This window comes from Drosophila sulfurigaster, chromosome 2R (genome assembly GCF_023558435.1).
Source record: "Drosophila sulfurigaster albostrigata strain 15112-1811.04 chromosome 2R, ASM2355843v2, whole genome shotgun sequence".
NCBI lineage: Eukaryota > Metazoa > Arthropoda > Insecta > Diptera > Drosophilidae > Drosophila > Drosophila sulfurigaster.
The window spans coordinates 19,307,852-19,323,710 of NC_084882.1; the positions used below are offsets into that span (position 1 = coordinate 19,307,852).

General features: G+C 43.2%; 6 protein-coding genes across 9 annotated transcripts; all 6 read right to left on the reverse strand.

Annotated features, from left to right (window-relative positions):
- Window positions 1-2,437, reverse strand: LOC133839420 (cystathionine beta-synthase-like). 3 transcript variants are annotated; one of them, XM_062270975.1, is made up of 4 exons: window positions 2,055-2,206; window positions 1,721-1,945; window positions 585-1,626; window positions 1-524 (listed from the first exon to the last, which is right to left on the reverse strand). In XM_062270975.1, exons 1-4 carry the CDS (start codon window positions 2,059-2,061, stop codon window positions 266-268), a joined length of 1,533 nt encoding a protein of 510 aa, XP_062126959.1. In that variant the 5' UTR covers window positions 2,062-2,206; the 3' UTR covers window positions 1-265. The 3 variants fall into 3 exon arrangements, with proteins under 3 accessions (XP_062126959.1, XP_062126960.1, XP_062126961.1); XM_062270976.1 differs by lacking the exon at window positions 2,055-2,206 and adding an exon at window positions 2,320-2,437 and having other exon boundaries at window positions 2-524; XM_062270977.1 differs by lacking the exon at window positions 2,055-2,206 and adding an exon at window positions 2,240-2,258 and having other exon boundaries at window positions 2-524.
- Window positions 2,438-3,183: 746 nt separating this feature from the next.
- On the reverse strand, window positions 3,184-4,180 carry LOC133839424 (antigen 5 like allergen Cul n 1-like). Its single transcript, XM_062270982.1, has 2 exons — window positions 4,021-4,180; window positions 3,184-3,963 (listed from the first exon to the last, which is right to left on the reverse strand). The coding sequence occupies exons 1-2, from the start codon at window positions 4,126-4,128 to the stop codon at window positions 3,289-3,291; spliced, it is 783 nt and encodes a 260-aa protein (XP_062126966.1). The 5' UTR covers window positions 4,129-4,180; the 3' UTR covers window positions 3,184-3,288.
- A 94-nt stretch (window positions 4,181-4,274) lies between these two features.
- Window positions 4,275-7,471, reverse strand: LOC133839419 (cystathionine beta-synthase-like). The gene is made up of 4 exons (XM_062270973.1): window positions 7,311-7,471; window positions 6,412-6,636; window positions 4,733-5,774; window positions 4,275-4,672 (listed from the first exon to the last, which is right to left on the reverse strand). The coding sequence occupies exons 2-4, from the start codon at window positions 6,632-6,634 to the stop codon at window positions 4,387-4,389; spliced, it is 1,551 nt and encodes a 516-aa protein (XP_062126957.1). The 5' UTR covers window positions 6,635-6,636; window positions 7,311-7,471; the 3' UTR covers window positions 4,275-4,386.
- Window positions 7,472-8,545: 1,074 nt separating this feature from the next.
- On the reverse strand, window positions 8,546-11,133 carry LOC133839417 (uncharacterized). The gene is made up of 2 exons (XM_062270971.1): window positions 9,242-11,133; window positions 8,546-8,788 (listed from the first exon to the last, which is right to left on the reverse strand). The coding sequence occupies exons 1-2, from the start codon at window positions 10,985-10,987 to the stop codon at window positions 8,546-8,548; spliced, it is 1,989 nt and encodes a 662-aa protein (XP_062126955.1). The 5' UTR covers window positions 10,988-11,133.
- An 873-nt stretch (window positions 11,134-12,006) lies between these two features.
- Window positions 12,007-13,439, reverse strand: LOC133836067 (uncharacterized). The gene is made up of 3 exons (XM_062266359.1): window positions 12,797-13,439; window positions 12,525-12,743; window positions 12,007-12,466 (listed from the first exon to the last, which is right to left on the reverse strand). The coding sequence occupies exons 1-3, from the start codon at window positions 13,082-13,084 to the stop codon at window positions 12,146-12,148; spliced, it is 828 nt and encodes a 275-aa protein (XP_062122343.1). The 5' UTR covers window positions 13,085-13,439; the 3' UTR covers window positions 12,007-12,145.
- A 684-nt stretch (window positions 13,440-14,123) lies between these two features.
- LOC133836066 (protein FAM98B) lies at window positions 14,124-15,753 on the reverse strand. Of its 2 annotated transcripts, XM_062266358.1 has the most exons (2): window positions 14,437-15,752; window positions 14,124-14,382 (listed from the first exon to the last, which is right to left on the reverse strand). In XM_062266358.1, the coding sequence occupies exons 1-2, from the start codon at window positions 15,686-15,688 to the stop codon at window positions 14,330-14,332; spliced, it is 1,305 nt and encodes a 434-aa protein (XP_062122342.1). In that variant the 5' UTR covers window positions 15,689-15,752; the 3' UTR covers window positions 14,124-14,329. The 2 variants fall into 2 exon arrangements, with proteins under 2 accessions (XP_062122342.1, XP_062122341.1); XM_062266357.1 differs by having other exon boundaries at window positions 14,124-15,753.
- Window positions 15,754-15,859: the final 106 nt, after the last annotated feature.

Consider the following 15,859-nt stretch of genomic DNA (forward strand, 5'->3'; position numbering starts at 1 on the left):
GATATCAACGAACGATGTTCCTTCTTAAATTGTTATAAATATGCTGATTAGCTTAATCTTGGGGGTCTTCACACAACGACCGATAACAACTGTAGTTGTAGGAAAAGTTTTTGTTGCGCAACTTATCGGTCGGTGATACGAATTTTGTAGAAGCTCAATTCCTTTATTTCTATCTATTATCTGCAATTAATGACACTCCCTCAAATGAAATCTCTCAATAAGTATTTCTCTGCTGAGTTAGTAATTTATTTCTCTGCCAAGAATTTCAAGGAACGGAGTTGCCATTGGAAATATAAGCAATAATGTCTGATTTGGTAACCACTGCCAAGATCTTCTCGTTATGCCCGACAACCAGCACACTGGGATCCACCTCCAGCACACGTGCCAGTTTGCCAAGTATGTCACTCTCTGGCAGACGAACGACACGTTTGTTAATCGCCTTCAAAGCAGGCTCATCCAATTGCCGATTCATGCTGACCAGCTGATTGAGGAGCGTCTCTTGACCCACCACGCCCAAAACAGCTCTGCAAATGGATGATGAAATAAGAAGGCTATTGAAGAAATTGAATGATTATGTAACATACCCAGTTTTTTGGTCAACCATAGGCAGCTGATCCACGCCATGCCGTTGCATTACCTCAATAGCCTGTCCCATTGTTGTATTGGACTGCAGCGTGGCAACTGGACTGGACAGCTTTAATTTTGATATGGGGACATCCCACCACCAGTGACGATGAGGATTGTCAAGTGGCTTGAAGCCACGTGCCTCCATCCAGTTGTCTGATACAAACCGGGACATGTAGTTTCGAACACCGTCTGCAAGGATCACCACACAACGCTGGTCAGCCTTCAAGGAGCGTGCACACTTCAACGCTGCAAACATAGCGCCACCACTAGAACCACCGCAGAGCAAACCCTCCTCGGCAATGAGGCGACGACTCATAGGAAAAATGTCAAGATCATAGACTTTGACCCATTCATCGATAACCGTGCCATCGTAGACGGTTGGTGGAAACTTGTAGCCAATGCCCTCCACCTCGTAGGACAGCACATCAGTCTTGTTGATCTCCATGGGACGAGCCAGCACGGAGCCATAAGGATCGACGCCAATTACACGACAATTGGGAGCCTGCTCCTTGATTTTGCGGCCAATGCCAGTGATGGTGCCCACTGTGCCAGTACAAAGCACCACCATGTCCACCTTATTGTCCAACTGCCAGAGTATTTCGGCAGCTGTGCCATCATAATGTGCCAGCGGATTGCCAGCGTTACGAAACTGATCTAGAACAATCGAGTTGGGTGTGTCACGCTGCAGCCGTTGGGCCACGTAATGAAGACCCTCCGCCGAATCGTAGGGCGCCTCGTTGGGAGTGCGTACAACTTGGGCGCCCAGAGCATGTAGTATGTAGACTCGCTCATTGGACATCCTTTCGGGCATGACTATGATGCACTTGTATCCCTTGACAGCACAAGCCATGGCCAGGCCAATGCCCGTGTTGCCCGACGTGGGCTCAATGATGGTGTAGCCTGGCTTCAGCAGTCCTTTGTCCTCCGCATCCTGTATCATGCGATAGGCAATGCGATCCTTCACTGAGCCACCCGGATTCATGAACTCACACTTGGCATCTAATCAAAGATACGAATTCAATTAACGCGATTAGCACATTGGAAACGTGATGATGACGTGACTGTGGCAATATAATTATATCACTTTACTTACACATCTCGCACTGAATGCCCTCCTTGGTGGGTATGTTGTTGAGTCTGACGAGTGGTGTGCAGCCAATGGTCTGCAGGATATCGGGCGTCATCTTCTGAGGATGCGCAATGCCTCGCTGCGTGTGAGGCGTCTGCTCTTTGGTGCCCAGATGCCAGGTGCATCGGGATGGCTGGCCAGGATCAATGAAATCTGCTGGTCTCACATAGCTGTTGTTAGCTGCCATTGCTGTAAAATAATTTGGAATATATTTAGTCCTGTCTAAGTTGAACTGCAACTTCTGTGTTGCTTTTCCGCTGCCGGTTCGCGATTGATTGAACTATTCGTTGATCAGCACTTCGCATGTTGGCAGTGGTCAGGCCCACTTCGTGTAGAGTTATCAGTGCTACTTTTATTTTCCTTGTCTTATCGTCGATTGTTGTGAAATTGTTGGTAAACTTTGCCTGTATTCCCGGTTACTAAGTCACTCGATCTTTTCCTATCTCAAACATGCCCGAATATGTAACGACTTTATCAGCTTACATTGACCTCGAAAGCTGTTGGGTTATCCTAGTTATTCCATTATCCTTGTGATCCGCACTGAAAATTCTATAATTCCATACCTTTGGATTATGTGATTTTATATATACAATTTTTATCAAGCACTTGCTATCTTTCTTACAGACAAAATATTACTAGATCTTATTTCGCGACTTGGGATTTATATAGCAACCCGATGTTGTTTCCCCACAGCTAATAACTCAATTGATATTAATACTAAAACAATGTTTGCATCTGTATTATATGTATGTGAAATATACAGGTTATAGTCTAAGCCTCTCAGTAAACACACTCAGTAAAAAATCTCAGGTTATCAAGCTCAGTTTAAGACAATTGCGCTCAAGAGAGTCATAAGAATGTATGTATGTGGTGCATGTAAATGTAAAAAAGTTTTAGTTTTATTTTATTTTGTTTATTTTTTGTTGTAAGTGCATGTCATTATTTGAGTGTTTAATTTGCATCCGATCTTAATTTCACTTTTCGTTGTCCGGTTTATCTAGCTCGACTTTTGAAGAACCTTAAAAATATAACAGTTTTATTTTATTTGTTATGTTTTTGTGCTATCAAGCGTGTGAATTTTGTGTTAATCGTGTGTCAAACACTCTTCCATTAATCAACGCTCTTCAATATGGAAGCTTGACTATAAAATACCCTGTACATTGCTTAAATGGTTCATATTCAATTATGCAGGTTACATTTATGTATTTATATGAAAGTGCAATTTTATTGGATTTCATAATTTTTGTAAATTTTGATATTTTGTAAATGTTAGATTCTTTAAAATTGTTCGATTTAGACAATTTTGTTATCTACAACTATTTGTAATACCCTTCCCAAAATTTGTAGGTATATGAAATATTAACTACTCTGCATCTGATAAGAATCGTGAAGAGGAAGCACTGCTGATAAGAAGCACTCAAGACAGATTTTCCATTGCTTGCGATTACGATTTATTTATATATGTTCGATAAAAGTTATACTAGGTGTTTTGTTTACATTGCCTTGAACTTCTTGGGTCGTCGTCTCCGCATTTAGAACAATCTGATATCGCTAACGATCTTGTCGTTATCGTAGATCTCCTTGGCATAGCACAAATTAGGGTAGTCAAAGGCGGCGCCATAGCGATTCTTGCAGCCGGAGGTTGCCTTATCGCCAGGGGTATAAACCGGCTGTCCAATCACATTCGAAGTGGCAAAGTTGCAAGTGATCACAAAGTGATTGTAATAATCGCGAGAGAATCGCACGGCAGCACAGCCCAAATGGGTGTTCTTCTCGGCGACGGCAATGGTGAATTTGGCGACATTCTTGTTGGGCAACTCCTCGGGAAAACTGGCCAGAATTTCGGGCGATGCATTGCTGCGCTCACCGAACCATTTCTCAATCTGCTCCTTAATGATCTCTGCATCTGTGTACTCGGACTCGGCACCGCTATAGCTGAAGATGGCATTGTTCTGGCCGGCATAGGCAAAGCGTTCGGTGCTGCGGCATTTGTCGGGCAGCGACTGACAAGTCTCCACATTCAAGAGAGCCAGATGGGCAAGCTCCTCGCACCAGGTCATCTTGGCCATGCGAATTGCCTTGGGTAGACCTTCAATGCTGCCGCCAGCCACATTGTTGCGCAACTCATTGAACAGACTGAGGATCAATTTCTGATGTGATTCGATCTTCACCGGACGCGCATCCTTAGGGCAATCCTCGCTAAAGTTCTGCAGCAGAATTACAATTTACTACGACTGTTGCCAGCTTAGAGAACTAGAACATACTCCCTTATTGTTGCAGGCAATGTGTTTGTCCAGGCAAGTGGGCAGAGCACAGTAGTCCACTGCTGTGGCAATGCCAGCCAAGGTAGCCAATAGAATCAATACTTTCATTGTACTTTGTTGCTTTTACAATCGGTATTCACCACAAACTGAAGTGGCAACCCACAAACAGTCGCTATTTATAGACCACAAAAATGAGGCAGATATTATTACAACTGAGTTCTGAGGAAGATCTGCTTTCGCAATATGAACAACTGTTTTTGTTACGATATAAAATGTGTCCAAGATTTAATTACTAAAATGTTAAATTATGTGTAAATGCACTGGTTAATTATATCATCATTAAGTTAAAAGCATCCCAGCAGAATTTTAATGCTTGACATCTCCGTTGCCGTTTTGCTTGGCGCCAGCGCCAGACGCAATGTACGATGTGACATCCAGTTTGGTTGCCAGTGCCAAGATCTTCTGCTTGTCATCGATAATCAGCACACTGGGATCCACCTCCAACACACGTGCCAGCTTGCCCAGTATCTCAGTCTCAGCCAGACGAATGACTTTCTTATTTATTGCTTTGAGAGCTGGATCATCCAATTGCCTATTCATGCTGACAATCTGATTGATGAGCGTCTCTTGACCCACGACGCCCAAAACATTTCTGCAGATAGATGAAGAGATTAGCAAACGATTCAATCAGACGAATTATTGTATAACTTACCCAGTTTCTTGGTCAACCATGGGCAACTGCTCCACGCGATGCTGTTTCATCAGTGCGATGGCCTCACCCACAGTTGTGTTGGACTGCAGCGTGGCCACAGGACTGGGCAGCTGCAGCTGGGAGATGGGCACACTCCACCACCAGTGGCGATGCTCGTTGACGGGCTGCTTGAAGCCACGTGCCTCCATCCAGTTGTCGGACACAAACTTGGTCATGTAGTTGCGAATGCCATCGGGCAGAATGACCACACAACGCTGGCCAGCCTTCAAAGTGCGGGCATATTCGAGGGCCGCATGCATGGCGCCACCGCTTGAGCCACCGCAGAGCAGACCCTCCTCGGCAATGAGGCGACGACTCATGGGGAAGCAGTCGGCATCACAGATCTTGGTCCACACGTCCACGACGCTGTAGTCGAATACTGTGGGCAGAAAGTCGTAGCCAATGCCCTCCACCTCATAGAATTGCACATCAGTCTTATTGAGTTCCTCGGGACGCGCCAACACGGAGCCATAAGGATCGACGCCCACCACTTGACAATTGGGCGCCTGCTCCTTGATCTTGCGTCCAATGCCACTGATGGTGCCAGCTGTTCCAGCCGAAACCACAATCATGTCCACCTTGTTGTCGAGCTGCCACAGAATCTCCGCAGCGGTGCCATCATAATGCGCCAACGGATTGCTCGCGTTGCGATACTGATCCAGCACAATCGAGTTGGGAGTCTGGCGCTGCAACTGCTGGGCCACATAGATTAATCCTTCGGGTGAATCATAGGCTGCCTCAGTGGGCGTGCGTATAATCTTGGCACCCAGAGCACGCAATGCATAAACCTTCTCGTTGGACATCTTCTCGGGCATGACAATGATGCACTTGTATCCCTTGACGGCACAAGCCATGGCCAGGCCAATGCCCGTGTTGCCCGACGTGGGCTCAATGATGGTGTATCCTGGCTTCAGGAGACCATGCTCCTCGGCATCCTGCACCATGCGATAGCCGATGCGATCCTTCACCGAGCCACCTGGATTCAGGTACTCGCACTTGGCATCTAATAAAGAAGAATGGAATAAATATGTTGTAAAAGAGATTATAAAATTAAAAAAATGAGATATTCTTAGATCATCTATAGCTATACTTATCCGACCTCTTTAAATTAATATTACAGTCTGTTAAGACTGTTCAATATTAAATAAAAAAAAGCTATTTAAGTTTATATTACGAAAGCATCTGGTTTAAAACATTCTAAATTATTTTAAATGTCTTCTAAATTTCTTAACAGTACCAGATTTTCAGAAGTCACCTATAATTTTCTCATAGATCGATTTAAAATTGCAATATTAGAACCTCAACGTGCATATACAAATTTTTAATTTTACATAAATCGAAGAACTATCTCTTATAGTCTCTGAGATCTTCGTGTATTTGATCTTCTATTAAATCTTTTTTATATTTAACTAACATCTATTTACCAAAACGAGTTTTTTTATATAAAGGCTTAATGATTTTTTAAATTAATCTGTTATGTTTACGTTATTTTATCAAAAGGATTTGATTTCGTCTTCGTTACTACCATTGATCATTGATCAGGTATACTCTATAATTCTCTCTTGGCACAAAGTTACTCTTCCTTTCTAGTCTATGAATACCTGCTAGAAATATTCTTCTATCAAGTTGAATATACTCACACATCTCGCACTGAATGCCCTCCTTGGCGGGTATGTTGTTGAGCTTGACAAGTGGTGTGCAGCCAATCACCTCCAGGATATCGGGGGTAATCTTCTGACGATGCGCGATGCCACGTTGCGTGTGGGGCGTCTGCTCCTTGGTGCCCAGATGCCAAGTGCACTTCGAAGGCTTGCCGGGATCGATGAAATCCGCTGGACGCACATAGCCCTTATTCGCTGACATGACTGTGAATTAATTGCGAGTGAGACTCAATCAATAAAATGATGCGATTCCGCTGCCGACTCGTGCTTAAATGATTTGATTTCCTTCGTTAAGATTTGCTTGCCACCATCTGGCTGCTGCTCTTAGGGTCAGGCAAACAGTGAACCCAACTTATCACTTGTTGCTTGTTTTTTTTTGTATTGTTTCTGCCAACTCATGGTAGTTTTGTTGTGAATCGCAGCTTATTTGCCTGCTGACGTCACAAGCAGTGTTACCATGTCGCCTGAGCATCCTCAGCTTTGAGAGGATTGCCTTATCTCGTCTTCTGATTGGGTAATTGTTGCCAAAAATAAGTGAACTAACACGTTTCAAGGCAATGTCTTATCAATGACTTGTCGTGTTTTTATTACGTCGCATATTCGCATGAGTTTGTTATTTTTTCAATTTCGCATTTGCCTAACGTTTTTTACATTTGATTGACGGAAACCGGCAAAATGCAAAAACTAATTTGCAAATACAATCCACACACAACATGCAAACATATATGTATATGTACATAAGCAAAGCACATGTACACATACACGCACATTTATGTTTGTAGAGTGTTCAGACATATATGCACATTAGCTGAATGCTACAAATTTGCAGAAGGAGCATTGCTCTATACTGCATTGCTGCATTGTAATTACATGCTTACCTGTATTTTATATTGTTTTATGTGCGTAGACACGTTTCAATTTTATGGTGGCAAACACTTGAGTATGTTCTCGCTAGCAGTGCCAGATAAGAACTAAATTACCAATGTGCGCTTCAGAGCAAATACACGTGATAGATACGCGCGACGATGTTGTTTCTCCAAATAGAATTGGCTCTCTGAACATGTTGTGTACGCAGCACACATACTATTCCCATACATGCTCAAGTGGACCCGCTACCGCAAACACACACACAGGGCGCCTGGCGACCTAGTGCTGCAAAAGGTTGTTTAGGAGTGTTGTTAAACTCCAACCGGAGCAGCGAACTTCAGTTCATCCAATTAGCATAGGAAAATCAAAGACGTAGCGCGAAAACTTAAAACGAAAGAGATCGACTATTGTTATTGTTTTGCTGACTTAATTATTTTTACAATTTAAATGCATGTCATACTTTTTAATAGCAATACTCGCAAATCAATTAATTCATGTTTAGCCGGTTTGCTGAGCTGTGTATCTACTGCTGTTTGACTTGTTTTCCTGGTTTTCTATAGAACAAACTCCTTAGAGCAATAACCTCAGCAATGCAGCTAGCAGATACATTTCTATTGTGTAAACACGTAATGATGTTTACACACACACTTGCACACAAAAGCAGACCATGTGGAACGCATTTCACGCTAACCAGAGTTTGGTTGTGGCATTTGTGGATCGCAATCGCAAATCAAGCCGTTACAATTCAAAACATGAGTTTACGATTTATGTATCGCATAGTAAGTACTATTTAACAGTATTTATACATTCGTAAAAATCAAACAACCTGATTACATCTATAAAATGGAAAGCGTGTCACTATCAATGGGTCTTATCACAACACAAATATTATGTTTACACTAAGAATAATGAAGCGCGTCAGATTCTTATCAGATTCACCACAATACACGAAGCTTATCGCTCATACGCCTTGTAATCTGTGTGGTGCATTTTATGACGGTATTTATAGAAATCTTTATGAACTCTCTCCAAAGCTTGTAGAGTCTATAAAATAATAAATTGCTATAAAGTGTAAATTGATTAGAAACAATCACTGAAGATGTTCTCTATGACGCATCTTATTTCCTGTTTGCTGTGGAAATCCCCAATTCTACATAATTTAGAAACAAATCGTAAATTAGGTTTAATAAATTAATTTAATATATATTTACTTATACTAATGGGAATTACTTAAGTTGGCATAATTTCAGCAATTAACACGAGCTGGAAGACGTTTCATTTGATAGTCTTCGCCGACCTTAAGCACAGCTAACATGCCCTGCACTGAGTGCGACTCGATGTGACAGTGATAGCTCCAGAAGCCAGGATTATCAGAGATAAAACGAAGTATAACATAGCCCAGACCAGGCACCTGTACAGTATCCTTAGCCACAGCTGGGTATTTATCGGGCAAACGTCTCAGACGTCCTTGCCTGTCTAATTGACGAATCTGCAATGCAAGTAGTAATAATTAGCTTATAATTTAAAATAGAAAACAATAAGATAAGCATTTTATTGCTTAATATAAATTAAGTCCATATTTGGATTCCATTTAAAATATATAAATAAATTGTTAAGTGAAAAAAATCAAATGGAAATAAAGTAAATTATTTAGCTTGTAAGTTATTTTCTTCTCCGAATTTCTAATTTTCTTTTCAGATTTTAAAATTACTAAAATTTTCAAAATAAATATATATAAACAAGTAAGAGTAAGAGTAGACTTTGGTTTAAATTTTGTTTACTAAATTAAATTACTAGACCATTTTATGTTTTACTTAGTGAGGGTTAAGGGAAGTCTTTATAATTACAACTTTGCAACGAGAACAGACAGACGGATATCTGTTTAACCCACATTGAGGAAGTTCATCTAGAGCTAAGTTAGAAAAGCGAAAGTTGGACTTACATTTTTAAGATCTTGTTGATTGCCAAGGACGTCCTGTCCCACCACGCGGAAGGTGAAGCCATGCATGTGGATGGGATGCGTGGCATCCATGTGATTGACAACAACCATTTCGATGGGTCGATAGGCAGGCAAGCGAATCACATGGACACATTCGCACACCTCGCGATCACACTGTCGCTTCTTGGCGACCAACGAACTGCGATTGCAGAAGTAGCCATCGTCCTGATAGAGATAATGAGCCTGCAGCAATGAAATGCCCGGTGGCATAAAGCTAATCTCATCGATTTGAAACAGAAGCTCGCCATTGGGCGCCTGGCGCAGATTCAGACTGGAATAGTGTGTCAAGAACTTGGTGTAGCTGGGCCAGGGCACGGGATCCAATGAGCGTAGGGAGACAGTGCCCACATCCTTGTCGGGACTCGCCTGACGCAGGCCACTTAAAGACTCAGAGTCATTGGAAATCTTATAGCGGAAATCGTTGACAAAGATGGGCGGATAATCATTGTCATCCAGTTCTCTGGCCCGCTGACTGTCGAGTATGTTGCCCTGGGGCAACTCACTGCGAGCGGCACCGCGATAGCTGAGCACAGCTCCCTGGTAGAGGCTGCGCTCCTCGCAGCGTTCGTAGCCACGCACACGGATCCAATAGTTCTTGGCATATTGATTCGCCTCGAGCACAAAGTCAAAGCGTTCGGCGGAGGTGAGAAAGAAGCCATCGGCGAGGACGGGTTCGATGTCGTTGCCATCGGTGCTGATGATGAGCAGCTTGTGCTGTTCAATGGAGAACTCCACGGGGCAGTTGAAGACGCCATTGTAGATGACACGCATGCGATAGCGATAGCCAGGTGTCACCCTGAGGCGCTCGTAGCGATGACGTGAATCCGGATCGGGCAGCTGGCTGAGATGATTGCGTCCCTTGCCGTTGATCAGTATGTTGCGCACCTGCTGCAAGTCGTAGTCATAGAAGATGTCCTGCACCAACAGCGCATGCTCCACCAGATCGTAGTCATAGAGTCGGGCTTGAGGATTCGTCTGATGTGGCTGACGCACTATCAAATTTCCGGCTATGCCGAAGCCACGCTGCCAACCCATATGGCTGTGATACCACATCGATCCGCTGCGATCCGCAAGGAACTCGTAGCGAAACACCTCACCCGGCTCCACCGGATACTGTGTCACATGTGGAACGCCATCCATTTCCGGAGTGCGCGACATGTGAATGCCATGCCAGTGCATTGTGCTGGACTCGCCCAGATAGTTGAGCACATCCACCACCACAGTGTCATTCTCGCAGAGCTCGATCGCCGGACCCGGCACCATGCGATTCACGGCCATCACCGGAGTGGAGACGCCATCGCCATAGATGCAGTTCTCCGATGCACAAGCTCGCTCATCGTACGGGCAACGTTGGCACTCGGGGCCGAGGCGTCGATAGTTGTGCACCACCAGCTGATAGTAACAGCTCTGCGATTGTCCTTGCTGGCAGACGCGACGACACGGATGCCGCTCGAAGCCCCCAAAGTTCGAGATATCCACCTGAGCATAGTCATCTTTCAGATGTAATCCTCCATTGTGTGATGACTCCTTGTTGGTCTTGTTCTTGTTCATCCAAGGGAATGTGAACCATTCTATTTTACCTTCCGGCTCCGTTAACTTTGAGCTGCACAAGTCCAGTTGGAGCAGGCACAGCAGCGTTGTCCACAGTAGCCAGCGTTGGCTTTTACTTTTAGTTGACGGCGTAAACATGACGAAGCGCAACCTTCAACTGTGGCCAAGGGCCCAAATTAACCCACGAAGAAAGTTTGGAAATCCAGCAAAGCAAACTGGACGCCACCCATCCATAGTTGGACATGCGCGGCACGTGACGATCATAAAAGCTGAGCTGCATTTTATTAGCTTTTAATTTGCCAAAGACAAGAGAATTGTAAGATCGCAGTGATCGACTAAGTGATGCCCTGTAAAGACAGTTACTTATAGAATTTGCCAGTTTTAGAGAAATTCAACACAGTAAGATTAATTTCTTTTACAATACAATAATTTATGTAATCATTTTAGAACCTATAGAATTGGGATTTAAATTCTTACTTTTTGGGAAATGTTATATTAAGAATAAGAATGTGTTGTTATAGTTATTCTTTTATGTAATAAAAATAGAAAATAATGCAAGCTTGCCAATTAAAATCACAAGTTTAAATTTTTATGTTTAATCAGTAATTATGTACTTAAATGCCTCTTTAATATTTACCAAAACTAATAACAACAGCATGTTTTAACCAGAATTTTTATTATTTTTGTTATTTAGTAGAAATTCAAATTGTATTAAATATTTTATGTTCTTATTTTAATGTAATTAAATTGTGATGGGAATTAATGATTTTATATTTTCTGTAATTTCGTTAAAATATCATTATTTCTATTTCTATTACAATTATAAAAAACATATTTTACAACTACTATTTCATTTATATTCACTATTAATTTTAAACATAATTACTTTAAAATTGCATTTTTATTTAATTTTCTTGGCAATTATAAAGTTAGCATATAAGCATAAAGTTAATCACTTGAGTGACTATATTAAAAATATTCGGAAAACTACTCAAATTATTATCAATTATCGAATTATCAAGACAATTTAAAAATAAATAAAATCACTTAGGCTTCCAAAAAGGAGATTTTTAGTGCTTTCCTGAAATTGTAAAGGAAACGAAAATAATTTCGTCGGTGAATATTAATAAATTGCAGATACCAAACTGTAAAGAATGTGACATTAATATTCAAAATGCGATTATGCTTCTTAAAGGACAATGGAATATTTTTATTATTATATGATTGCTATACAAATTGTAGTTCAATGGAGTTAAAAGTAAATGCTGGACATAATGTTTGCTTACAGAGACGGAATTACTTCTCAGTTTCCGCCGCTGGTGGAGCTGGTGGAGAAGTGGCAGGAGTTGTAGTTGTCATGGCAGTGCTCATGAGACTAATGACACCACAGGCAATCGGCGCACCCACCGAGATCTCCTCATTCTGATAGGCCAAGGCATTGGGTACAGTCAAGGAGGAGGAGAAGACTTCCGCATTGAGTGCTGTATTCAGATCGATTGGCTTACTATGAATAACTATGGAGCGTCCAATGATGCCATTGAAGCCAAAGAGCTGCAGATAGATGCTCATAAAGACTGCGGATACGCTGCCATCGTCCCTCACCTCCAGATTGCCCAACTGCAAAGCATGAAAATAGTAAATTATATCTCTTAAGGCAACTTCTTGAGAAACTCACAAAGTTGTTGGGGAATTGTCCGCCGGTTGATTTGCAGCCATCGCTAATGTCGCCATAAGTGTGGATGTGAAGTGCATGTTTTCCAGCTGGCAACCCGGTGGCATTGATGGACACCTTGATGTCGCTGTTGTAAGGCAACTGCTGGAATGAGATTATGCCCGCAGCTGCAGCAGCTTCGCCTTCTCCTGTAAGTCTGGCAGCCGCCTGCCACTGTGGTAGCTAAAGAAGTTAGGGAATTAGTATTGTAAGGTTTGGTTTGGTAGTTGACCTACATAGGGATAGCCCAGATAAGCAGGCTGCGGTTGCAGTAGTGGACTAAGTAATCCTGCTGCCCCAATGCCGCCAAGAATCGGACCCACGCCACCTAGGGGCACCGTAAGACGTTCGTAGCGTTTCACTTTTGTGCCGGAAACAACTTTAACGTCATCCGATTGACGCGTCAAATTGGCGGCTGGCGGTCGCAGGCGATCCAACAGATTTTGTGCGCTGCCAGGCGCAAAAATGCCACTCAAAATGTTAAATAGCATAAATGCTCGTACTGCTCGACTCGCTCCGATCATGGCGATTAATTGGCGGATAGATGGATTCGAAAATTGGGGGATTAAGTACTCGCTGTACTGTACTCGCTGAGTAATTGAGTTGCACTGAACTGTGCGCTGTATGGGCCTGTCGATGTCGATGTTGATGTCGTTGTATGTTTTCGGATGACTTCGACATGGTTTTCATGCTGATTGAACACGTTAATTATCCACCATACAGTGGACACCAGAATGGACAACGACGATGATTAGTTTGTTGCTGCTGTTCAGCTCAGTGGCAATTGAGTGTCGCGTGTTTGATGCTTCGTTACCTGTCCAGGGGCGTAGTCACCAGGGCTAACCATTCAATTGAATTCTAATCAACTTCACATAACCTCAAAGCTTTCTTGAAGCTATGTTTAAAATTCAGCACTTTAAGATTCACCATGACTCAATTGAAATTGAAAACCTAAACTAAAAAGTTGTAAACCCTTCAAGCTAATTCTTTAAGAACACACTCTAGATATTCCTGTTACCAGCTGATATTGAAATAGTTTTACTCGTAATTTATGACTAATGTGTTTCATAACTTTTTTGATTCCACTTAACCTCAATTTACATTATACTAAAATTTTCAAAAAGTATCTAATCATTGTACAACTCGCGCCCCTTTTATAGACGACTCTGGACAAGTTGGCAATATAATTTGACACAATAAAATGCAATATTAGATCGACATCAGCCAATTGAAAGTGAAAACCGAACCTCAAAAAACAAACTGCACGACATGAAGATAATACAAAAGCAGTTTTACTTTTTTCTTGACAAATCTGATCACACAATTGATTGGCAACCTAAATAATCGGATGACACAGAAACGCTTAGTAAGTAAGCCATCTATATAAAAAAACTTGTATGAATGTACTTTTTATAAAGAATATACTAATTAATGCAATCTCTGCACGTAATGCGAATATAAATTGACTTGGCAAAATGCAATATCAGATCGGAATTAGCGAACCTAACCGCAAAAGGCGACGACACGCGAGAGATTCTTAAATACAGATGACACATTTCCGAGTTTTAATTGCTATTAAACAATGATTATATTTTGTTTTAATGGCGTTGGCAAAAGCCGCTGTTAAATTAGGTGACAGACGAGCCGGGGACTGGGAATTGGTTAGAGAATAATAAACTATGACAAGTTCTAATTACAATCTTAGCTAAAGCTAAATATAAATATCAATCTAGGTAATGAGCAGCATAATGGTTTAATTGCACGCCGCTTTAATGGAAGCCACCTCGTTGGTTGTAGCCACCACGTCCTCCTCCTCCTCCGCCTCCGCGATAACCTCCGCCTCCACCACCACCACGTCCTCCTCCTCCTCCGCCACGGTAACCGCCACCACCTCGTCCTCCACCGCCACGTCCACCACCACCATCAGCTTGAGGATTCCAGCCAGAGCCCTGCACGCGTCCACTACTATTAAGCCACTGCTGGTCGCCTCTATCGCGATCTCGTTGTTCTTGCGGATGCTGTTGATACTGCTGTTGTGGCTGCTGCCAATTCTGACCTCCGCCTCCACCTCCACCACGTCCTCCTCTATTGCCACCGCGATAGTTACCGCCACCGCCACGTCCACCTCCGCCAGCAGGTCCGCCAGCTCGCTGCTGCTGCCATGAAGGCATCTCTGGCGGAGGCGGCGCATGCTCATTGGCGCGTCCTCCACGATCCGGCACGCTGCCAATCACATGCTTCTCAATCTTCGAGGCTGTATTTTTGCGCACATTCACCGAGCTGGTCTTTTCAATGATAGCAAGATCTGTACGCGCCGCAAGCAGCGCCACAATGTTCGTGTCTGCTCCGCCGTATTTGAGAGCATCCAGCTGCTTAAGCTTCTGCTGGAATCGATCGTTTATCTCCTTCTGGCGATGCTTCATGCTCTCCGACCACTGGAAACTCTGAACGGTCGCCTCCAGACGCGTCAACATCATCTGACGCCGCAAATTGTACTCGGCATCCAGATCCTTGTGCATGGCCTCCAGCTGCCGCCACTGGGCATCCGTCAGGGGTTTGTTCGAGTTCATCAGCGGCTCACTGACCACTGCCTTGTTCGTCTGCTTCAAACGTTGATCCAGCTTGGGCGTCAAGCGATCGAAGAGCGACTTCACATTGATTGTGCTGGGAATCTCACCCAGTTGCAGATCTTTGGTCAGCTGTATAACAGCAGCTTGTAAATTGGATTCAGTCTTGGATTTCTTACTGGGTGGCTCCGCCGGCTGCAGCTTCAGTGACATCTTGGTGGCCATCAACTCGGACGTTAAGTAGTTGAGCAGCTGCAGCAACGAGTCACTGGTCTGGAAGCGTTCCGACATGGGCACGGCGACAAATTGACGATAGGGACAACCCAGCTCAGTCAACAGTAGCGACAATTCGAAGGCAAACTCACTGTGGTCCTTACTGCTAGTGGCCACATGTTCGTCCGTCTTTCGCAGCAAATGTAATTGATTGGCCAGCCAATAAATCACCTCACGCAATTCAGCATCACCGATACCACCGGCCACAGCCTTCTGCAGTGATGGCTGATCCACGCCCTCATAGCCAAGTGCAGTCAGTGAGTCAATAATATCCAATTCGAGATCCATTTGTGCCGGCTGTCATTCGTTGTTATTGCCTTGTAGATGAATTCAGACTTTTTTATTTGCCGGGGTGTGACCACAAGCAACATTTATAAAACTTACCAAACAAAAATATAAAAACCTTGCCATCTGGTCACATCTCTAAGAATATTGCACAAAACGATTGTTGACGTTATC